Source organism: Pezoporus wallicus, unplaced genomic scaffold (assembly GCF_028554395.1).
Source record: "Pezoporus wallicus isolate ANWC-B61680 ecotype Strahan unplaced genomic scaffold, APGP_CSIRO_Pwel_v1 contig_7073, whole genome shotgun sequence".
Classification (NCBI taxonomy): Eukaryota; Metazoa; Chordata; class Aves; order Psittaciformes; family Psittacidae; genus Pezoporus; species Pezoporus wallicus.
In genome coordinates, this window is record NW_026641326.1 from 2882634 (window position 1) to 2907500 (window position 24867).

Genomic DNA, 24867 nt, shown 5'->3' on the forward strand with positions numbered 1-24867 from the left:
CACCATTTTAAGTTTGCTCTATCCCAGGTTTGGCTGCACCACTTATTAGATAACCCGTAAAGTATGAGATTAGAGGAGGAGGAACAGACAATAATTTGAATAACATCAATCATCTGAAATACACTTTTAATTTCTGTCTGATGCTTACTGAGCTTCTTTCACAGTGAATGCACGTGCTGGATAACAGCTTTAAAGCATTCCTTTGCAGACTTTCCCTAAACAGCACTCTTCAATGTGTAACTTTATTGCTTATGAGTAAGCATAAGCAAATACAGGGGGAGAGCGCACACCTACGAAAACAGCTGGGAACAAACATACCACTGCTGAATTTTCACATCAGATGCAAGGAGAAAAAACAAACCAGCAAACCTATTTCAGAAGCTGCATCTCTTCAAAGAGCCCACAGAAACCTAAACCATTACTGCAGGATCTTAATTTACCAAGAGAAGCAAAAGCAGCTACTGTAAAAATAAAAATAAATAAAAAAAAAATACAGGAATAGACATCCATAGCCTAAAGAGGACTTCTGGATTTGGATGTGCACATAATCCAGGTGATTACATGTCTAATGACCCACCTTCTGCATGTACATGCTTGTACCTGCACACACAACTGCAGAGCTTTAGGTGCCAATGTCAAGGTGCTCTGAGGACTTGGATTTATGCTGTTATTTATCAAAGACCTTAGAAGCAAAATAAAACAAAAGCAGGGCAAAGTAAAAACAATAATCTCAGCAAGTGCAACAAAGTGGTAGTTTCCCCTTACCCTTCAACAGTTAGAGAAAATTTAAGGCTTGTTGATGTCAATAAGTAGTTATAACCAAGACATTAGTAATAGTGAGGATAGAGAATACAGTGTGAATGTTCTCAGCATGGTTCATTGACAAGGGATCTAAAAATTGAATTATTAAGGGAAAAAATCATTGATTCTAAAATCCCAGCAAGGTAGCCAGCCTTTGTTAAAACTTATTTAATTTTTCCAGCGCTGCTTCATTCCCAAGCTCTCAGAGCCACAGCTTTTCCATTGAAAAGCGAAAGACATTTTACGCACAATTTTCCCTCTACTAGAAAGAGGTATATTGTGCCCTTCAGTGAACATAAAATTGATATTATCATCTCTTAGTTTATATCTCACTACTTAACCTTCAGATTAAAAGTTATTAGATTTGAATGACTAAAAAGACATCATGTCACCTTCCGTTCAATGTTGGGAGATGAGAGAACTTGGGGGAAAAGTCTGAATGATAAAAACACACAGTTACCAGGAGCATAAAGTTGTTTTTCACCTTCTCTGATGAAACAGCCCCAGCTCTACAAATGCACCATGGTGTAATCATCAATTATCAGTGTGCCTGCATGGAGTTTAATCTATACTTTTAAATGGCTCTTTCAATAGCAACAGCAGTTTAATAATTAGGCTTTGTGTCTCTTCGGACAAAATGACTCAACGCGGACGCTCCCTCAAAGTCTAACAAACAAATTTGGTCTAACCCAGTTGTGTCAATATGAAACAAAGACTTTATCTTGGCTCTAATTTAGCAGTTTTGTTCTAAAGAGATAAGTCCACATCATGATCAATGGGACCATAAAACTCCTGATGCAGTTTGCAACCTCTCCTCATGGGTTTTCAAAATAAGATGAAACCCACAAAACTATTAACAAAAAAGCCTGAAACAAATGCATTACTTTGATTTACACTGGGATACATTCCGAATTCTTTCAAGTCAAACCTCCTTTTTGATTTGCCCAACTAAAGCTGCCTCCCAATGACACAACAAATCCCCCATTTCTTGTACATTTTCCTCATCTTTGGACATAACCAAGTGTGAAGAAACCACCTATTCCCTCTGGAGTTCACTTCCCTCAGTCTAACACTTCACATCTCAACAATTCTCACAACAACTACTGCCAAAGGGCCCCACTGTGGCATCTTCACATGGATACCACAAACACCCCAACTGCAGTCAGTGAGGCCGACTATGAAGAAATCACTGACTTGGGCACAGACTCCAAAACCTAATCCTAACTTCTCAGGTCTATCTAGACATTCTTTTTTTTTTCCTACCCATGAACAGAACTGCATTATTCATTTGTATGCATTCTGTGGAACCAATGTATAAAAAGTACAAACCAGGACGTAATGAAATATATATTATGCCATCTTTTTTTTTTTTCCAAGGGAAAACCCCTGCTCACTCTGTGGACACACGGCAAAACCGGTGTTTATCTACGTTCTCCAGAAAGCTTGAAGTGACACTTCATAATTACAGTATAGTTCAGCTCACAGGCAAAGGGAAGAAAATAAACTGCCCTACAATTCTTTATATAAACTTCCTCCTTGTTTCTCCATGTACCAGTTGCGTTTGTATTGCTGTTCCAGTTCGTCATAAACAGTCACCTTGTAACCCTTTTTATCAAGCAATCTAGGCACTACCTAAAAGTACACTACAGTCCATCAGACAAGCTATAGGTTTACATTATACAAACATTCCGATTCTGCCTGCTCAGCACAGGTTGTCAATAAATGCAAGCAATTGCAAAACAGCTATGTGGGTTTTTTTCTTAAGAGAACACTGATACGAGCCTGCCAGTTCTGCAAAATAAACTCTTTGCAATCCCTGCAGCTAATCTGTCCACAAATTACTATTAAAGTCATACCTCCTAAAAGTTCAAAAGCATTCGGGATTAGACAAAAGATTCAGAGTTTTATACTCGTGGGGCAGTACTTGAAGTTACGGTATCAAAGTGGAGCTTGCTATTGATGTGGAGAGGTTTATGTTTCTGCCACCATGCAACACAGCGTTTGGTGTCTTGCTGCTCTATATCGGAATTCAACTTTGTGTTCATTCTCTTTGTTCATTCACATTCTTGTTTCTCTGCTAATAATGTGAAGAACACTTTAATGAACAGTCCTGAGGATAAAAATAAAACACAATAAATAATATTTATTTTATGAGCTGGGGAAAAAAAAAAAAAGAAGAGAAGGGAACTGGCTAGGACTGAAGCATCAAACCTTCTATTTGAGTAGAGATCAGAAACCACTGAAGCAACTAAAGCTGTGATCATGTACATTAATAGGCAGTTTGTCCCCATGAGTCTTTATTTATTACTCCTTGGTAGACAGGAGTCACCCCATCATTACGTACTTTCTGTCCAAGCTTCCCTCGCCCAGCCTGACTTTCAGCTTGTGGGTCACTCTGACACCCATTCTGCACCTCCCAGATGTTTTCTATGACACTTCAGAGCCACAGATGATGCCAGACTCTGCCTGGTGCTCCATTCCCTGTCCCTTGGTTCTGCCTCTGTGGGTACCTTGGAATCAAGCTCCTGCACTCTGCTATCTGACCCCATGGCAAATGAGCACTTCTGATCTCTTTGGGAAATCCAGTGACCCAGGTAACCTTCATGCTTACTCCAGGTTTTACAAGCACATCACCAAAATCCTAACCATTCCAACACATCCTGACAGTCATTCCCACGAGATGCCAAACAGCAGCACCTATAGAGTCAGCAGCAGTGGAAAGGCAACCTCTCTCACCTTAAGTAGATGCCGAAGCACTGTGGGAAAGGGTTTTCCGTCCCTTTCAGTCTGATTCTGGGAGCGATTCCTCCTATGTGTACCTCCATTTTTATCCAACTCTTCCACAGATGCACCGTCCCTGAAGAGTCACTTGCACTGCTTTGGCTTTCATACATCACGATTACAAATACAAACATCAGCTGGAGCTATTTGGTTTTCTTATGTATAGAAGAACTCATCCCCACATTTGCTACTCACAGCTTAACACTACACTACATTTTACAAGATTGCTAATGCTAAAATAATTTAGCACCACATCACTCTCTGTCTCCTTGCATGGCAGAATCACCCTAAGATGACATGGGAAACACAAAACTTGTTCTGCAAGTCCTCCCTGCACTTACTGCAAGAGTGCTCACACCGTACACTGTTCCTTCAAACACAGGAACATCTGTGGTGCTCCATATTTTTCCATGGTAAAATATTTACAAGTTTGTAAACCCATTAAAACTTCCTAAAAAACCTGAAGCAGTCCTGTTTTCCTCACTCACACTAACAAAGCTATTAGGCCTTATAAATTCATAAATGTCACAAAAAAGGCAAAACAGAATTCAGCACAGATGCTCTACAGATGCAACTGTATGTCCAGGTTTTACTGCCCAGCCATGCTCATCACAGGGATACACAACTAAAGCTCAAACTACCTACCACTGCTTTCTTGTTTTTCAGACAAAACAAGTGCCAGGTGGCAAAATGAAAAGATCTGAATGAAATGCTCTTAGGAAATAGCTGTTTAATTCAGAACTCATTCATTCATTTGTATTGAAGAAGCGTTTTGTAGAATGCATTCTGTTAAGTGACCTGAGAGCATATGTTGTATATGGAGAAACATCTAAACATTATGCTCCGTGTTGTATGTGTATCTGTAAACGCTTGCATTAGCTGTCTGAAAACAACGGGGTTTTCTTCTTTTCAGCATTTAAAATATTTTCCAAACACAAAGATTGATATTTTTATGCTAGCTCCGATTACCCTTTTGTTGTTACCAGGTCTTTTTTTTTTGTTCCTGTTGTTTTAAATAACTGCTTCAAACTTTGCGACCAACTTGCTTTTTAAAAGATAAACTCTGTGGAGAAGTTAGTCATCAAAACCAATTAACAGCAGAATTCAAACACAGAACATAAAGGTCTTTTAAGAACTTGGAGAAAAGCAAGCTCCCCGACCACGTTTATTGTACTGACAGAGAATAAATAAACTAGAAGCTAAAATCTGAGCTGTGTGAAAGCAATGCCACAATCCTGCCGCCCAGCCCCGCACCCTGCTCCAGAGGGGCCAGCAGCATTTGTGCTTCTTCTGGGCACCCTTTGGAGGAGGACTCACCTAAGAATGAATGGGTGCCACTCCTTAATTGACCCAATGGGCGGCTGTTGAATGACACAACCCATTACACGCGAGATTAGGATGTTATCTAAGGCGGCAAGAGCTCTCCGGACGGCTACGGAGAAGCCTTGGCACAGGGCGCTCGCAGGCAAGGTGGTAGGAGTGGAGGAGCAGAGGTCTGAGCAATTCTGGTCTATTCTGTGCACGTGTTTGTGTGACACCCCCCCCCCCCCCCCCCCGCCCCAGTTTCTCTCTGCACAAAGCAGCATCGGAAAATTCCATAGCACTCCTATGGAAAACACAGCGTAATTAACTCATTTTGATACGAAGCCTTTTTAAGATGAGACCTTTGTGCTGAACATATTTTAGTGTTCCACTCCTCTTCTACTGTCCTATATTAATCAAAGCTGTAACCCCTGTTGTCTCTGCACTACGAATCAGAATGTGCCCCTGGCAAAGAATGAGGGAAAAGTCAACAGGAATTAAGTTTCAGTGCAACTGTTTACTCAACTGTGGCCTGCAGTTATTGAAATTTTATCCGTGGTTTTGTGTGACTACTGCAGTAATGAATTCAGCATGGCTGTGATTTTCTCACTGATGGTATTCTCACTTCAAGTAAAAACCTGTAGGATGAAAATGACTGAAACAACTAAAGTCTGTGCATTTAGCATCATCCATTTTTCTGACTTGTTTAATTATGGCAGCTTTCTGCCTTAGGTTGGCAAACGGCATCCCCTGCTCCTCCGCAAGCCTTGGGTTTGCTTTGTTTATGAGTGCAGGTTTTCCTTCCCCGCAACAACCTGCTAAAAAGATCACTGTACACTTAGGGGAGTCTTAACCAGCTGCCAATCGCTTATTTAAAAGGTTTTAAGAATGCTTATTGCATTACAGAAAGTGAGGGTTAGGCGTAAGTGTATCCACTATGGCTCTGCTGCAGCCTTTGTTCCCAAACATGCTCATGATACATGCCCAGCACTTTGGTGTAGAATTTCCTCGGAGGGTTTCAAAATTTTATCAGGGAGAAGAAAAAGACAAAACTTATTATGTGGGTAATTTACACTGGTGAAGGTGGTCACGTCAAAGAAAATGCACTAATTAAAATACAGAGGCAAAAGGCACAATTGGGTTCCGATTCTTCTGAACTGAGGAGCAGTGACACGGGATGTATTTATTTATTTACCCTGATGTTTTCTGCAGCAGATACCTCCCTCTGACTAACAGAAAACATCGTGTTGATAGGGGTTGCTAGGTTATATTAAAATTTGTTGCAAAACCAAAACTTAATGTTAGTGTACGTTCCACCCAGCGACATCTTTTGGAAACCAGTTATTTGTATACAGCGGGTCACCCCATCACTGCCACCAGACACAACACGTTCAGGCAATGGAAGCCAGCCCTGATCTTTGGGTATTTCCAAGGAATTATTAAAAAGGAGCCCCGGAAGAAAAGTCCAGCATTTCCCTTTACATTAAGAATTGTAATCCCCTACAGACAAAAATGTACAGAATGTCATCGGCAAGTCCTGAAAGCATCCTCTGCCTGGCAAATACAAAGGGTTTGGGAGGGGGGATTAAACGCTTCATGCTTTTTCTGCGAGTAGGAAACTTGTAATATGTCTTACAGTACCTGCTGTTGCTGAAGATGTGCTAAATCTGCAGCCCCAATTTCAACTGAAGGTGTCTCGCCGTTTGATCTCACTTCCCGCAGGCTGCACTCTAGTAAATGGTTGCCACCGCTCGCTCCATTCTGAATGGCTGAACCGTTACTTTTTGTCTCAGTCCCAGATTCTTGCATCATGACTCAAAAACCTGAAATAATTTAAGGGAGGGGAGGGAGGGGGAAAGGAAAAAAAAACAGCTGTTAAAACAGTTGCTGTATATAAGGAGACATGCCCTGGTTTAAATCCTGCCAAAACTGTAAACATTTGTCATTTCCCTTCATGCGATTTATCTTTCATTAATGGTTCATGCTACTAGTTTATGTTTATTTATCTGTTGGTACAGCTATAATTTTAGTAAGTTAGTTCTGTTCTAAATATAGTGGTATTTGCTCAACATCTTTTTTCCCTTAAGAGAAAAAGAAATATTTTTGAACCAACACACAGAATCCATAATTAAATTTCTCTAGTTACATCTGGATGCTTTCCTCTGAAACGTATGAGTCATGGACAGTATCACAAACTTGATACACACTAGGAAGGGGCAGGTAGGTGAAGGATAGCATTCGCATTCCAGTTCCCATTCACACCATGATATTGCCAAGTTAGTACCTTTTATTACTCTGAAGCAATTCAGAGCTAGTCTGGGATGTGCTGGCCACTGTGAGGTTTCATTTGAGGCAAACTGCTTCAACTGCTCACGGAATTAGTCTGTCAAATTTCTTGGCTACAGATTTGGTCTGGCTTTGGATACACTATGGCATTACAGCAAAGATCCTCTGATGTTACTTGGCTAAACATCAGCTCAGTAGCCACAGCTACTCCCAGCCAGCCCTCTCACACTCTTGGTGGAGGGTCTATTTCTGAGTGCTTCACAACAATGCATTCATCCACTGCGTTAGCGGGCCCCAGGCCGCACAACAAGGATGAGGAACTCCCAGAGCTCCCAGAATTCATGTCTTTAGAAACTAATTGTCAGCATTTATGCACAAGACTCCCCAAACAAAGCACATAAGCTAGTTTGCAACTGCAAACCGCCACCTTTGAGATCTTTTCATGAGTTGTTTTATAGGTATTTCAACCTGCAAAGCCCCAGGTTCCAGGATTTATATGTTATTAACCTGCTCTGCTTCCACCAGCCCATCCTTCCCTCCCTTTGTGCTCCTTCTCTAACCCTTACCTGACAGAAAATGGGGCATGGAAAGCCAAGATGCATGCTCCAAGCCCACTGCCTACTCCATGCTAACTCACCACATGCACATGTAAACCAAATGCCTATGTGCAGGCAGTTCACCTGCGAAGTAAGGTGCTTTGTATTTAAGGAAGAAACTGTTCAAATTCAGTAACTACATCAAATCAAAAGAGAGAAGAAAAATCCCTTCACTTACAACCTATAAAGGAAAAGGCGAGAGAAAGCAGTGCATTTCAATGGGAAACAACAGGAAAAACCCTCTTCCTGGCAACTCTACACATGAGTAATTCTGAGCCCCTGGTCACTGAAGATGTGGTATCAGCTGGAGACAGCAATTCCTGCTTCCAGCACCAGCTGCCCAGCATCTGCTGGCCTGAGGTGACATTCAGCATCACACTCCACATGTAGAGGTACACTCCAGCCCAGCACACCAGTAACAGACCTCTCGCTCGTTTGGTAGCTTCAGACATTCATAACGATGATCCATATGGTTGATAATCAAGATGTCATAACTGAGAAGCAGCTCAGTAACAAGGGCTGTGTCACCACCCTGCTCCAGCACTAGCATTCTTCACCAATTCCCATCCAAGCTGGGGAACCACTCATTAGCCAGACCCTGCCCCAATCGCGACAGGATCTATTCACACTGATGGCTGCCCGAGCACAGGGATGGTGCTAGGACAGACTCAAATGTTCTGATTACATTTAAATAAATTTCAGCTGGTCTATGGAAACTTCTTTCAATCTGTTTTGTGCAATCTTCGAATTATGCAAGGGGACAAAAGGGCTTGGGGGCTCATTATAAAGTTTCTGTCAGCTCCCTTGTAAAAGCTCCAGAGATCTAAACAAACCTACAGCTTTCCCAATGCCACTAGCAAATGCTTCTGGGTTTTAACAAGATCCTGCTCTGACACAGGCTGAGCATGGTGTTTTTCATTTTTGGTACTGTAAGGAAAGCCTACAAGCATGACAACATCTAAAGAAGTGTTTATATCTAACAAGCAAGGCTGGATTACACACCAGGAAGCAACTGCATGGCACAGGTTGTTTTGGAAGGGATAGGAGGGAGATTCTCCAGACAGCTCACAAGTTAGTCAAAGGTACACCATGTAATTTTTATACACTCCTAAGGAGGACACGCCTTTTAAAACCAGAGATAAATCCAAAAGAAATAATGAATGCAACTGTGTTCTGCTTCCATCGAAATTTGGGGCCAAGCCTCAGCTGGAGAAACTGGAGCACTGCATTACTTTATCTCAGAAAAGGATCTGTACAAGGATGACCACCATGAAAGACTGGGTTAGCAGGTTAAACCCAGAGACTCATGTCTTTGTTGTGATCATAGAATCATAGAATAGTTAGGGTTGGAAAGGACCTTAAGATCATCCAGTTCTAACCCCCCTGCCATGGGCAGGGACACCTCACACTAAACCATCTCACCCAAGGCCTCGTCCAACCTGGCCTTGAACACTGCCAGGGATGGAGCATTCACAACCTCCCTGGGCAACCCATTCCAGTGCCTCACCACCCTTACAGGAAAGAATTTCCTCCTTATATCCAATCTAAACTTCCCCTGTTTAAGTTTTAACCTGTTACCCCTTGTCCTATCACTACAGTCCCTAATGAAAAGTTCCTCCCCAGCATCCCTATCAGCCCCAAATGATGAATGATGGCAAATGATGGCTGGCCCACCACCACCACACAGACCACACCTGATGGAGGAAGGACATACTAAATAACCGGTGGAAGGTGCTCCAGCAGACACCACAGTGGAAAGAGATGCTAAAACCAATGTGCCACAAAAGTAAAGAAGTACATTTCATTCTCCAACACCTCTCACGCAACAAACTGACCGGAAGCGAGAACCTGGATAAACTACTAAGGAGGGTCAGAGAAAGCACCAACCAGAGCTCCGAGATGCCCCTGACAAAGGCAAGAAGAATGCGCACCACTGAGGAGGAGATCTATCACTGCCTGATCACAATTTGTTGGCTTGCCCTTCTGAGCAAAATATCTCCAGGACACAGAAAATAATTCACAACCAAACTGGCCAAGAAATTATTTATTGTCTCTAGGATTGCAAAATGCTCCTGGAAAGAAACAATAGTCGAAATTGCTACTATTTTTCCAACCTATAGGACTGAGGAAAAGACAGATTATTTATAGTATTTGGTCACAAAAAGAACACAGTTCTTGAGAATCTTTTCCATTACAAACTTCATGATCTATTTTACCTTTCAAAGTAAAGGTAAAATAATAGTAAATAGTAGTAAAGGTAACGATACCATAGTAAATAAAACCCAGCCAAGTACCTCTTGAGCTGTCCCAGCCCCTCCACTGGCTGTGCCATCCTACACGGCGTATTGGCAGTAGCCATCAAGGAAATGAAGCTGGAAATGGAGTTTGAAAAAGGAATGTAAAAGTGTTTAAAAAAAAGAAAAAGAAACCCATCATGTTTGGACTTTCAAAAAAATACTTTAAAAGCAGAAGTGAACATCTTTGAGCAAACTTTGCTTTAAAAACACCCATTCGCAGGGAGTCAACTTCAGTGTAACACCAACTGGACAACAATACAAACCAAATCCACTTTGCTAAAACACCTCCAACAGAAAACAGGATTTTCAAGGCAGAGAAGATAAAAGTGTTTATTTCTTTGCTGTAGTCAAATGCGAGTTGACATAAATAATCACAGTTTGGTTTGATCATTAAGCGTCATGTCATGAAAATCAACCTGCGAGAGCTTTCTGCAAGAATGATTATTATTTGTCTTTTTGAGCGCACCTAAATGAGCTGAGGTGATGGTACACTGAGGATGGCTGAGATAATTGTCTCTCCTCAGCACAGAGGAGCAGGCCTTACAGAAGCCCATTAGCAAAGTCTGTCATTCAAAATCGTGAAAGAAAAAAGCAAAGCAAGGTTGGCTTTATGCAACGTGATTAGGTTCTGTGGGAACGGAACTGAAGCTTCAGGTTTAGTATCACAATCTGTGATTCTGGTCCGAATACAACCCCAAATAACCAAGAGTGCTGAAGAAGCTGTTATGCATAATGATTTGTTATAGGAAATACAGTACCCCACAAGCGCTTCTATGACATGCAAGAGACCACGTTCCGGCTTAAGAAATTTAATGGAAAAAAAGCACGTCTACTGCTGCTTTGTAGAACAAAGCAGAATCACTCTGCTATCAATTCTGCAAAGGGAAATGTATTTTTAACAGCTTAGAATAGGTGGGCTCTTACCAGTGTAAATATCTTTTTAACAAAACAATCTGTGATATTTCATGTTAGGAGGGATACAGAATGACTTAAGATTATTAGAGGTGACACAAAATGTTTTTCCCATGAAGGGACCAAAGCTAGCTGCCATATGAGCAACTTCTAAATTTTTCTCTTGAAATCAAGGAGCACATAATAAAAGAACTGTTCTTTTATGGCTTAATGTCAGCTTGGTTTAAAAATCTCACATTGGTGATCCATTTCTCAAGATTCCCGTCTTAACCTGCTCAAAACCTATTCCAGCTTTGATGCATAGTCAAATATAAAGCCAAAGCCGTGCAGTTTGATCCATCTCCTTGGTGAATATGTTATGTTCGAAGTAATGGAGTAAAAATTCAGTGGAGTGGAATCAAAGCAAGGCACTCTGTCAACAGGAGGACAACAGCTCATCACCTTCCAGATGACTTGGACAGAATCAGGGGACAGCTAATTTCTTCAGGTCATGGTCAAAATTGAAAATACACAGGACAAATGTGAACTTTGACTGAATCAAAATGATCTGAGGACTCCAGTGTCAGTGTTTTTAACTAGAAAGATAGAACCTGAAGGAATCCTAATTTTTAAAAGGTTCTGTGCTAATCCATTAAAAACAAAAGAAGTCCATATCGTCACCAAGCCAAGATGCTGCAGAACACATCCCTCAGCTCCACTGGACTATTTAGATGAGCAAGGTTAAGCATGGAGATTAGTAGGCTGGAGGTGGGTGCCGAAGTGTGCAATTTCTGCAATTCCTTTACTAGTACAGTTTCTAAAGACTAAGCAGCATTGTTTAATGTCAGCATGAGGGAGGATTTACTGGCTGAAGCACCCGTCAGAATAAGGACCCACTAAAAGTCTGAAAGAATAAGGGACTAATACTCAGATGTATTTAGATGCCTCACGATTCACGAAGGCATCTGGCAAGACATTTTTAAGACTCCTGAATAAGCATCAATCTACATCTTTAAGCATCTCATCACCTTTAAAAAACTATCCCCAGGGTCTTCCGGGCCTTAAAATGTCTGTTTTAACATGCTTCCAGACTCAACCTGGACTACGGATTCAGAATGCAGCCTGCGTGTTTTAAAGTTACTTCCAAGGCTGATGATTTTATTTTGGCTATCAGTACTTGGAGGTGTTTACAAATACATACACACATAAAGATCATTCAACATTTCTCTCCCCTGGGATCAGTGCTGGAACAAGAATGTCATAAAACAAACCTTCTTTGTGAAATCTGTGAAAGATTTTAAGCTAACAAAAAGTTCAGTCTTTATTCCAGGGCAGTTAATTAAGGTTGACCAAGTCAGGCAGAAGTAAATTAACTTGGCTGATCAATTATTTATATGAAGTAGAATAAATGCCCTTAAAGAACCTGGCCCAGCCATGAAAGGAGATGTAAATTAAACACAACACAGACTTATACTACTACTTCTATAGGTACAAGAGTTAATGGTAAAATCAGTTTTAAGTGATCAGATCACAAGAACCAGTCTTAAATTCTCTAGCAGGCACACTATCCACATATGCATGGTTTGCAAGTAAACATTTCACCTATTTGTTGCAAGCGGTTCCCCAAATCAAGCTCAGAACTAACTTCAGAGCACCTCTCTGTAAAATTATATATATAAAAAAATCCCCAAACAAATAATGTTTGGAAGCATTTCATGACAGCATAACGCTGCAAAGAGGATTTTACCTCTTGAAAACTGAACGTGCTCCAGAGCCAGGCAATACACAAATCACAAGCAAAGCTGCTTCTTACCCTCGGCACAGGTACAAAAGCAGCCTCGTGCTCCTAGCACTCCCGTTATCAGTACCAAGGACCACGATGACTTTCCCAGACCACTGCCTGACTCACACGTAGTGTCTTTTAGTCCCAGTATCTCTGGAGCAAGTGCCCTGCCAGGGAAAGCTCCTCAGGCTCCACATCCCACCACCACCACTTCTGAATTTCTCCAGGAACATGTTTTGATGGTCCCCAGACGATGCTGAAACACACATCTCCGCCAGCTGACCCCCTGTCCCTAGGTCAGTGAGGTGGCCAGCAGCAACATCCCGCCATCCATGAGTTCAGTACAAGAAAACAGGATTCACTAGTGGAAATTAAAAGCCTTGAGTAAGGTAAGGCTTTGATCTACCGTGAGGGAAGGCGTACAGATGTTCAGCTGCTCATTTACTAAATTACACCATGTCACAATTAACTGTGAATCAGCCAGCTTCACATGAGCAGCTTGAGGGCTGCCACCACGCTAAGTACAGAAATAACGCCGGGGAGGGGAATCCAAACTAGCCAGGTGGACCAGATGACTTCTCTCTGCCTGTGTTTGTGGTTAGCACAACTATTAGAAAGAGCCATCCCAACATATGGCATGATTTAACTAAATCAGATCATGCTGAACTCACCAGCCTTTCTCAACTTACAAACCCCTCCACTCTCGTCATTGCAGATGGGTGAACACCCGTCATGCTTTTAGCGTTTTCAGTAGCCGTCATTTATCCTGCTGACAGCGTGTATTTTAGGTATAATTATGTACTAACTAACTATAGATCAACTGTCAGTACATTAGGGTACTTTTTGGATAAAACTTCATGCTTAGCCCTTTGAAGGCCATTCGCCTACACACTACTGGTGGTTACTGAATTGTGCAGGAGTAGGAGAAAGGAGAAGGGGCTTCAAAGTGCAATTAAGTATCGTCTTTAAGAATCAGCCAAAATAGTAAGGAACGCTCCACTGTCCTGAAAGGCGATGCTGAGTCACGTCCGACAGTGGCGTTTGGAGGAGGAGAGGCAAACCTGGAGCAAGGCAAGGGAGGAACATGCACTGGATGTGCGGAAAGAGGAAACAAAGAGACAGCGACGAGGTGAAATCCTTTGATATTTCCTCAGCTTAAAGAGGTAATTCAGTGCATTAAAATGGATCCTTGAAATTTCAAAGGATGAAACTCACACAACAAAGATTGTCGAGAGTGCTATTTTCTAGGATTAGAACAAAAATGTATTGGGATTTGCTATATGATCTTACATCGCTGAGCAAGACTGTGTACTTGCTGTTATGCAAGCACCATCTTCCAATAGTGAATTTTCATAATTATAACAGAAAGGCGTAAATTTTCTAATGCATGGCAGTTCAAAAAGTAATCAAGAGAATGAGCCTGAGGGCTATTTTAATGTATGCAAAGCTAGTGACCCACAGTAAATGGGAGGTAGGCTTCAATGAATGCAAAGTAATGCACACATACTAAAGACCTGGTCTGATGAAGGACGGCTAAAATTAACACCCAATTAATTTCCGAATTGACAAACAAATGAAACCCATAAATCTACTTTCTCATTAATTTTCTTGTGGTATAATTTAAAGCAGTAATATGAGGGCAAAAACTGAGCATTATCCATCATAAATATCAAAAAAGATAGCACTGTAACACCATAAATTATGCATATTACCTGTTGTTAAAAATGATTAATGTATTATCAACTTTATCGTGCACTGTATATGTCTAGACGTATCTAAAATCTGAAATTTCATTTACTGCTTAGGAAATAAAGGGTCCAGAGGAATGAGATTATCTGCAGCACATCCTTGCCTCCGCTTCCTGACACAGGCACAGCCCTGGTGCTCCCATCTCAGCTGGACTCATCCCAAGCCTGGGGTCCGTGGAGGTGGAGCCCATTGCAGTGGGTTGTTTCCCTCTCTCCCCAGAGAGAGGAACAAATCACGCTGCTCTTGGAGCATCCCCACAAGCCAGTCTGCTGTCCTGGTACGTGGCTCACACACGGCTGCTCCCCTTCCCTGCCCTCCCAGCCCTGGGGAAGAGTTATCTTTGTGAAGCAGAGCTATGTTGAGAGGAGGGAGGTAAACAAGGAAGAAAGAGGAGGAAAACATGAAGCTGTAAATAAAGTCAGTGAATGACAGGCCAGGGCTTTCCAAAAGTGCTTGAGCACATCGCCTTGGCCAACAGGAGAAGGACACGTGTTGCTTTACTTCCTCCCTGTGGGTCATGCCACTGACAGGCTGAACTTCCACCAACCTGAACGTCTACCAGGGTTTATGTCTACTTGCCACCCTCAAGTCTCCTGAATAGCAGCTTCACCTACTCCAGTCTAGATGCAGGATACCACAACTTTTCATTTATTTAACTGGACACAACACAATCTCTTTCACTGTTTGCCTGCATGGCTTATACTGTGGGGGTTTTCTTTCCAGCAGCAGCGTGTATCATAGGGCCACAGGAACCTGAAATCATCTGGAGGCAGCTCAGTGAAAGGCTGACTGATGCTCTGCAGGAGCTGAAACTTAAGACAGCTGTGGTGAGAAGGGAAGGAGAGTCAGGAGCCTAATCCCTTTTGTGCCACACTGACTTATTGTGAAATCATGGTCAAACAACTTAACTTCTTAGAGAACCAGCCACTGCAGTTACCCCTAAGGAAATCCCTTCTGCTGAGGGTGTTGCCAACCACAAACAGTAAGAACAGAGAACAAGCAAAGCCATAACTGAAACAGACATTAAAAGGTTGCCATATGCTCAGTTCAAGAGAGGGAGAGCTGGTCCCTATGGAAAGTTAGTGCACTAAAACATACCAAGCTGTGCAGATAACAAGTGTTACTCCTTTCCTTAGGTAAGACCCAAAGTGTCAGGCAGAAATAATGGACAACTCTGTTTTCCCCAATTGAGGTTTTTGCATCCTCCCTTCATTTTACACATGTGCACAGAAATTACTCCCAGTCTCCCCTTTGATAAACAAACCCCCTTTGCAAAGCCAGCTCCATCTCAGTCTATGCCCCTCAGCTTGTCAGCTGTTAAACCCCACATTGAGCATGAAGTTCATGCCATAGCTGCATAAGAGCTCTAGAGCCAGGCCACTTCCCAAGCGACTGGCAAATATGATGCAATCATTTACATACCATCAGCAGCAGAGTGAGGTTCCTTCCTCTCTCTTGGGGAGAGCTGTCTTTCAGCCATGAGCTTGACAGAAATCATCCTTACCAGGATCACTGAATATTTGGAAGGAAAGGAATGGCAAGCAGCAAAAAAACCCCAACCAAACCAAACAAAAAACCTTCATCTGCTGCACCACACAACTCTGCAACTGCTACTGTGTGGACACAAACATCATCCGCACTAGAAGAACAACCTCTCCAGAAGGAAGGACGCTCAAGTGCAGAGCTGCCTTAGTGCCGACCTGGTAGCTGTTGTCTCTCGGGACATACCCACCTGCTCATCCCAGCCCAGGCACAGCAGCAGCTTCATGTAGAACAGGAACAGAAACTGCAGAGCTATTCTCACAACCCAGGACTCGTTTGTTTGTATGCACACTGCTCTGAGCTTGCAACATAAACTCTTGCAGTCTGTCTCTCAAGAAAAGAGGCAACTATTCAACCAAGTAAAAGGCCAAAGTTGCATTTAGTAAACATTAAATTCAGTAAATATGGTTAGTTTATGCTACACAGCAGCAGCATTGCGACAATAAGATGGTATCAAGCCTCGCAAGACCAAGTGCTGGCTGTAGATGAATTAGACTCCCACCCTCCATGCATACCTCCATTAAAGCATTTCTAAACTCTCCACCAGCCTCCAGAAGTCGAAAACCACCTCAAAGCCAGGTGCAACTCTAATAGTTCTGCACAATACAATTTTCACTTCACTATTTTCACTTACTTTATGGCAGAGAAGGTTTGATTCATCACAGCAACACAAGCCAATTAATGACCCACTTGTCCACTTACACACTTCAGGTACCTTCTGTGGCCCCCCAGCCCCAACACCCAAACCAAACAATCCGTTTAACCACTGGTGCAAGCTAGAGAATACAATACATCACATTGTTATGCATATTCTGTTGCTTGCTTTTCCAAGGGCTGAAAAGGACAAATAGTTAATTTTATCCTCCAAAAGCTTTTCATAAATGTATATTCAAAACATTTTAACAGATTAATTCACATATAAAGAAACAGACACCACCTTCATACAAGAAGAGTTAACATTTCTTTCTCAAGGTCACTCTAAGAGGGTTTACTCCCTTTGTACTCGAAGCCCTAACAATTTACTGTTAGTGCTAACAGGTCTTGCCTGGCATTTGAAATCCAAGCCCCATTCAGAAACAATAATAAACAATAATTTTGAGAAACAAAGATGATGTGAGTTTTTCTTGCTCATTTTCAAAACAACCCAAAAGCAAGAACTACTGGGATGGTGCTCTCTAATTAGGACTCTCAGAAACCAAACAGCCAGCATACAGAAATTAGCAGATGCAAACACAGTCTTCCAGTTATAAAAAGCAGAAAAGCAGCTCTGTCACCTCACTCACAGGAGGAGGAGCGACAGAGTGAGTTTTTACATTTGGTATTTTCTCTCCATTCAAACGGCTGTGCTTCTAAAATAGATTTTCATCAGATCTCCTCAGAAATAAAAGCAAAAGCTTTGCCTTTCCCAACTCCATCGAGGGCACATACATCAATTAAAATCCAACGTGAGAAAAGAGAGAAACCAAACAGCCCCCGACCGAACGCTGACACACAACGCAAGGCTGTTCTTTTAGGGTGATTACCTGGTTCATAGCCCTATATCTTTGTCCTAGACCTTCTAACTCCTTGTTTGCTCCATATGCAGGATTTTCTAGCCATCAGCCATCTACTGCTGTGCTAGTCGTCTTGCAGGAGTGCTCTCTCCCTTCTGAAAAAAGCAAACAACTGGATAGATATCATTACACTAAGGAAATCTCTTGGAAAAACCAAACAACTTGCTAATCTTTCTAGCCCCTTCACCCAAGTTAAAGATAAGCAAAGCAAACCAAAGTGAGTTTCAGCCACATTCCAGGGACAAGCTCCCCTTTTTCTCCTTTATCAAAATCCCAGCATTTAAAGGTTTTTTTCCAGACCTTGCAGGATAAACCGCTGCTCACACCCGCAAACAAAGCAATATTTGTTTAATAACTGATTGCTGCCATGGGTACAGTAAACAAGGGGCCCAGCATTTGTGTTTATGAACAAACACATCATCTTGCAAGAGCAATTTAACATTAACCAGGTGGAATAATCAACAGATTTCATAGGTGACACTCGGGGCAGGACTAATGTAAACAGAGCAGGGAGGAGAAAGGGGCCACTCTTAGGGAATCAAGGTTGAGGCAAATGCATTACAGAGTAAACAGCTGGGAAGAACTCAAGACAAACAAATAGTCATTCTTCTGACATTTTGAGAAGCAGAAAGGTTGCACGTTACATGCATCAGCTGCTGACCACCATGAAATCAAACCAGTTGGGGACCAGGCCTTCTTGTTTACACAGTGCCATGTTTGCTTATAAACAACAATTTGCTGTTACCAACCTCGCATTACTCATTGCATAAACGAGCAGATCAAGTGAAATCCTGTTAACTCTTCTGTGGATTGAGGGTTTTTTTCCTCCCCTTCAACAACAACAAACAAAAAGCCTTTGCAGTCTTGCTGTGCAACCTCAAGACAACAGGCAGCAGGGAAAACACATAGCTGTGCATCTGTTCCGATAAAGGATAAAGAAAGGAGTTGAAAACACTTGAAAGTGCTTTACAAAACAAGATTTACCGGCCAAACCACTGATGTAAAAGAAGTGTCTGCATTTTCAAAGAACTTCAGCAACTGCAAGAGGTGGGATGCAAAATTTTCATCTCTTTCTTAGAACAAATGAGAAAAATGGTGGCTTCCTACATGCCCAGCAGGACCATGTACATGTCTCATTCTAGACACACACATCCATGCCCATGCCAGCTAGATGCACAAAGTTGAAGCTGTAAGGTGTGGTTCAGCCCTCTTCCCCTTTCTCTCTTCCATCCTCAACCCTCTTGCTTCTGCCTCCCATTGTCATTCTCCAATCTCTGCAGATTCTCCCAGCATATTTTTGTCAACCCAAGGGAAGCAGCAGCTCCTCTGATGTTACCTTCTCACAACTGAAGCCTCTGGTTCCCAACTGCTCCCCACCGATGTCCACCTCTTGGCCTCAAGGCAGTGAGACACTAGTCCTTGAGGTGCTCAAAATGCCAAGGTCCCCTGGGTTTGCCACCTTCCAGAAAGCTTTTCCTTTCCCATCTCTCATCTCTGCACCTCTCAAGAAGCTGCCCATTGCAATGCTTCCCAAGGGAGGTTTCTGTGACTTCTCTACCCTGAACATGGATTTCGGTAAAGATCTAAAGTAAAGGGAGAGCAGATGGATGGTCCTATCCGTAGGGGTTAATCCAGGGCTCTGGGTTACATTCCTGCCCTGACACAATCCTTGCGTGTGACCTCCAGAAGTTTCTCCATCTCTCTTCTATGTAAAATAAGCCCTTTAAGACATTGTACTACTTGGATGGGGGTAGAGGCTGCAGCTGTGGCCTATACCAGGGGTCCTTCTTCCTTCCCAGCTGCACCATGGCCCTTACCTGGTTCACTGCTACCTTCTGACAAGCATCAGCACCACCACCACACACTGAGTAAAATCATGCCAGTTTTGAATACATGACACATCCAAGGTCACAGCTGGCCTTGGCACTGCTCTCCCCTCCCTTGCTATTTCACGTGCAAACAGCACAATGGCCAGAAGCCTCCCCCCTCATCAATTTTTTCACCAGTTTTACAATATTTGGTATTTTTTTGTCCACAGCACAACCCTGGGCATCCAGGGCTGGCCCAGAACCTCCGTTTCCTTCCTCAGAAAATATTTAGCCTTTTGTTGTAGTTAAAAAAAAAAAATAATAAAAAGCTTCAAACCCATGAAATCAGTGCAACCTCTGAGTAAGACAGGTATTTAAATAAACCCCAAATGCAGCATTGTTCAGGCAACCGCCTATTTCTTAATACATTGGCAGCATAATAGCGGGCAGGATGAAAGGTGCGACTCGAGGACGGGGTTGGCGGCCGCACACCAGGAAAACAGAAGTGCTGCCCCATTTCCTGTGCTTCAGCAGAGTATTTCTGATGTCTGGGGCTGCCGGGGAGTTAACTCTGAATTAATGATTACACACAATACCCTCCTTTCTCCCCTCCCTGCAGGACAGCGAGGGCCAGCCTCCCCGAATGACTGTGGGCAGGCAGGCACAGGTCACGGGGGATTTGGATATTTCACAGCAGCTTCAAAAATGTAGACACCGCAACCTGAAGGCTTCTGAAAACATCAAGCCCCACATAAAAGTCCTGATATTTCCTTACTTGAGACAACTGCTCTCACCTCAGCCGCTGCTGCCTGTTCTACGCTCCTTTTCCAACACGTAAAATCACAGTTTATTCAGTACAAAGTAACTACGGTATGATAAAAACTATAAGCATATCATTCAAATGCTTTATTGGTCAAATAGATGGATGCTTTTATTAGTCCAACCTTTTTTGTAATGGAGTGCCACTGATGACCCAGTGTTAGCCTCATTCCCTGCTATTAATCACACTTCTAAGAGCTCATTTTGCTTTAAAATCTTAAGAAATTGCTATAATTTAAAGACATGGTGTCTACATAATGGGAAATGCTTCACAGATTGTATCATTCCATATAACACAGAATTTTTATGGCAATGCTGACCACGATACCAAGGTATTACAAAACTTGAATAAAATATTTGATGGAGAAAATCTAAATGTAAACTTACTTTTGCATTTGTGGTTTGCCACATCCATAACGTTTTAATCACAGCCTTTTGGGAGTTGCAGTTCTCAACTGCATGTGGCTTACATAGATTAACACTACAAAAATAGTCCCTGGACAAACATAAACAGAGCAAAACAAAATTAGATTAAAATTAAATAAAAGGATGGACCATGAATGAGAGACTGCTCGAACTCTATTTTAACACAAGGATTTATCCTTTTGTCGACTATGTTATCTCTTTCTTTTCTGCACAGGGAAACAGATGTTTCTGCACAGATGATGTTTACTGTGAAAAACTTTTATGACAAAGTGAAAGCATCTTACGAATTTACCTACACCAAGAATTAAATTAATATAATGATGGTCTTAACCCATATTATTAAAATGTACTTTGCAAAATGTTTTGACAATGTTGACTGCTGCAGGAAGGAAAACACATTTAAGACAATTTCAGCCAAATGCAAAAGCAGAAGCCTTCCATTTTTCAAATGTAAAGTAAAAAGCATCTTTAAACACCTCCTTATGAAAGAAAATGCAGCGCAATTATGTTATATGGCACACACACAAAAGCGTGTTCTTTTCCTCAGTTCTCTAACAAGATATTAGTACCTCCTGGCCTTAGGAATACTATGTATAAATCACATCATATTCAGAGTGTCTGAATTAACTATAATAGGAGCTGGAGAGAAATGTTAACTTCCCAGGTTGTTGCTAAGGATTAGCCCTTGTTTACAATTCTGTATTTATAGAACAAGAAAAATTTGTCAAATGAAGGGCAAAGAAGAAAGCAAGAACACAAATTTAGCTTTGATTTCAAAACAAATCAGATCTTGCAACCATTCTCTGAAAAGAAAACCACAGTTTTTAATGTGAAGATGCAAATGAGTCTCAGAATATAAAAATGTTTTATAATTCTGTGCATTCAACACTACTAGATGTTATTTAAAGAATTTATGTTAACATTTCTCATCCTCACACAGCAAGTCCAAGATGCTGCAAACAGCATTTAAAATGGATCTTGTTTCTATGGGGCACTGGGTAGCTGAGGAGCCTCAAGCAGAACGTATAGAGCAACAGGCTTAATGCTGGCTCAGTGGAAAGCTGCACCTTCATCCAGAAGGCAAGTTATGAATCTCAAAACCACTGGAAAAGTCATGTTGGCTTCCCCAAATGCAGACAGCCTGTGATGCGAACAAGACACCTTTTAATAAAGGCACTTAGGAGCCTAAGAGGTCCACCATGCAAAACATGGTATTTCTGGAGAGCAGTGCAAGGATGGTTGAGGCTCGGAGTTGATGGGAAGGGTCGCAGTGAGGAGCGTGACAAAGCTTTGCAGGGATTTGCAGGTCTCAAGCACCTTGGCAGAACTGGCTGGGGAAGTTTATACTGCTCACTATTGTAAGGACAAAGAAAGCACTTCGGCCTCCAGCACTTTCATTTCTTTTCGCAAACAAATGCACACCCACTACAATTAAGCTGCAAACCCATTTTCGTTGGGACTCCTTGTTTTCACACACTTCAAGCCTTCTAAGACCTGCAGTCCCTCTCATGCTCCCATCAGTGTGTGACTGTGTGTGGAAAACTAGGCAAGGACTCTTTAGTGGCTTCAGTTTATGAAGAAGCAAATGGAAAAAAATGGGGTGGTTTTTTCCCATTAAAAAAACCCCGAAGTAACCACCAAGCTCTGAGCAGGGTGACTTGCAAAAATGCTGAGTACCCACAACTGAGAGCATTTAACCCCCTCAAGAATCAGGCCCCTAACACAATAAGAAAAATGCACTTAGCTAAGCTTTTGTGGAAACAGATCCAGTCTCCTTGCCTTGCCCTGTCCAAGGGCTACAGCTATCACATTACAGCCAAGACAGCATGATGCAGAAGAGAAATCTATGTGCCTATGAACAGTGGTGCGTAAGTTAACACACACACACACACGCTATGAAAGTACCCGACATACCGGCTTAGCATCAGCCAGAACAGAATAAGTGCAACAGAAGAGGTGCTTTCCTCCCCAGTTTTATCTTGATGTTTTCTTTCCCAGGAACAGCTCCAGTCTGGGTCCAGAGCAAGGATCCCACCACATTTCTGTGCAGGAAATGCGCACGTACTGCACATGTTCCTCAACAGCCACATGCTCAGCAGTGACACACATGGATCCCAAGCACCCAAAAATACAGTTGGTCCTTACCACACTGGCCCAATAAAGGGAAAAAAAAAAGTGTGAATTTTTTCCACCTCAAAATTTCATCCTGTGCCTGAGAAAACTCCCTAAAAAAGCTCTGTCAAAACCGGTTTGTTTCTACTCACCAAAAAAAGCACATATGCCTACTTTTGATTCAGGATGCAGGAAGCCAAGCTCTTAATCCCTCTTCTGCATTCACCCATGGCTGAAGAGCAATGCCATGCCAGCAGAGGTGGCTGGAAGAGGGAGAGGCAACAGCAGGGAGGAATGACTGGACACTGAGCAAGCCTCTCCAGCTTGCCTTGGCCAACAACAGTGGGCAATCATGAGCACTCTGTGGCTGCCCATACCTTCTCCATGCATGATGCCAGCGCAACACAGAGCCTCCAGTAAACAGCACCACGGCCCCACAACCTGTCCACAACAAGCTGGACTGGAAGGGTCCATCGCTGCCAAACCTAACAGAGCTTGCTCTTGTGCTCTGGGAAACAGCCTTTCTGGTGCCGAGTCCCCGGCAGCACATGAGGCCATCTACATACAGCGATGTGTGTTTAATATTCCAAAGCTGCACTGAGGACAGCGTTTGAACATCTCCAGCCACATGCAGGTGCATGGTCACACAGACGTGCTGGCTCCTGAACACTGGAGAGCTAAGACATGTGGCTTCCTGCTCCAAGAGCTTGGGAAAAACAAGGATCCACTGTATTTATAGTCAAGACAAGACTATTCCACGTCAGAATAAGAGGGCAATCTGCACCCTAAACTGGATGGTATGGTACCACAGTCACTGACTGTATGATCGCTTCCTTTGGCTTAGAACTGCCTGCACAAGACAAAGGAGAACAAGGAGAGTAACAAAACATGCACTGTATTTTCTTCTACACGGCAGCCACATATTTCAACTGCCTCAACTGAATTCTTAGAGTAAACACAGCTTTAAAAGAAAATAGCTAGAATAAAGAGCTTCTGGAAAGTTCCTACTGATTATGTATGCAAGAATTCTGCTACTGCTTCCTCCCATCATCTGAAAAATAAACCAAACACCCAACTTCCACAACTATCTACAGAAGTGCTATTTTTCTGAAGCATGTTACAATACTATCTGAGGTCTGCAAGTTGTAATGAATGTATCTTGTTTTGTAAAATACACAGAGGAGCTCAATTAAATGAACAACTGTAAAGGAAATAGAGCTGATAAAGGAATTAATGCTCCGTGTGCCAGATCATAACATAACATCTAGGATAACAAAACCATGTCAAACATGCAACTGCTGAAGACTTAAAAAAATGAAATAAAGAAGTTAAACCCTAAAATATTTTAAGCATGTAAAATGAAAATGTGCAGGAGGTATTTTACGTAATTCCGATAGAGGGGAGTGCGGGCAGCAGCAAAGGGGTCTCCTGCGGCTGTCTTCTCAGCCTGGAGAAGACAAGGTTCCATGTGAAACCTTGTAAGTCTTCCAGTACCTAAAGGGGACAACAAAAAATCTGGACAGGGACATATTACAAGCACATGTAGTGACACAACAAGGAGGAATGGCTTTAAACTGACAGAGGGGAGATTTAGACTAGATGCAAGGAAGAAATTCTTCACTAAGAGGGTGCTGAGGCGTTGGCACAGATTGCCTGGAGAAGCTGTGGCTGCCCATCCCTGGCAGTGTCCAAGGCCAGGCTGGACGGGGCTTGGAGCAACCTGGTCTAATGGAAGGTGTCCTTGCCCGTGGAACGGGATTGGAACCAGATGATCTTCAAGATCCCTCCAACCCAACCCACTCTGTGGTTCTATGACAAGATCTACTAAACACACAGAAAGACAGAACTTTTTATGAACTACCACCTGCTCCACCGACAATCCGCTCCTTTCTCACTGCCCAACCTATCTATTTCTGAAGACCAAGCTAACCCCATTCCCCATCCTCCACGACACAGCTGAAATGATTTCACCAGTCTGAGTTTGCATCTCTTCCCTCTTTTTCCTCTTTCCTTGCCGTGTGCCTGTGCCTCTCGGGCTGCCCACACACTGGAAGGGAGCCGCCATCCCCGGAGCCTGCTCAGGCTGTCTGCACACAGACACCAGTGGGAGCACAGATTAGG

The 24867-nt window shown here is 42.5% G+C and overlaps 1 protein-coding gene across 18 annotated transcripts in view; it reads right to left on the minus strand.

Annotated features, from left to right (window-relative positions):
* The window catches only part of FOXP1 (forkhead box P1), a 387258-nt gene that overhangs the window by 159840 nt on the left and 202551 nt on the right, over nt 1-24867 (minus strand). For 16 of the 18 annotated variants that reach the window (XM_057422837.1, XM_057422851.1, XM_057422850.1 and 13 more), the window contains one exon: nt 6526-6706. In XM_057422837.1, coding sequence (XP_057278820.1) covers nt 6526-6696 — 171 coding nt within the window. In that variant the 5' untranslated portion in view covers nt 6697-6706. Of the gene's footprint in view, nt 1-6525; nt 6708-15908; nt 15927-24867 lie in introns of those variants that run through there. The other 2 variants (XM_057422848.1, XM_057422843.1) reach the window with 2 other exon arrangements.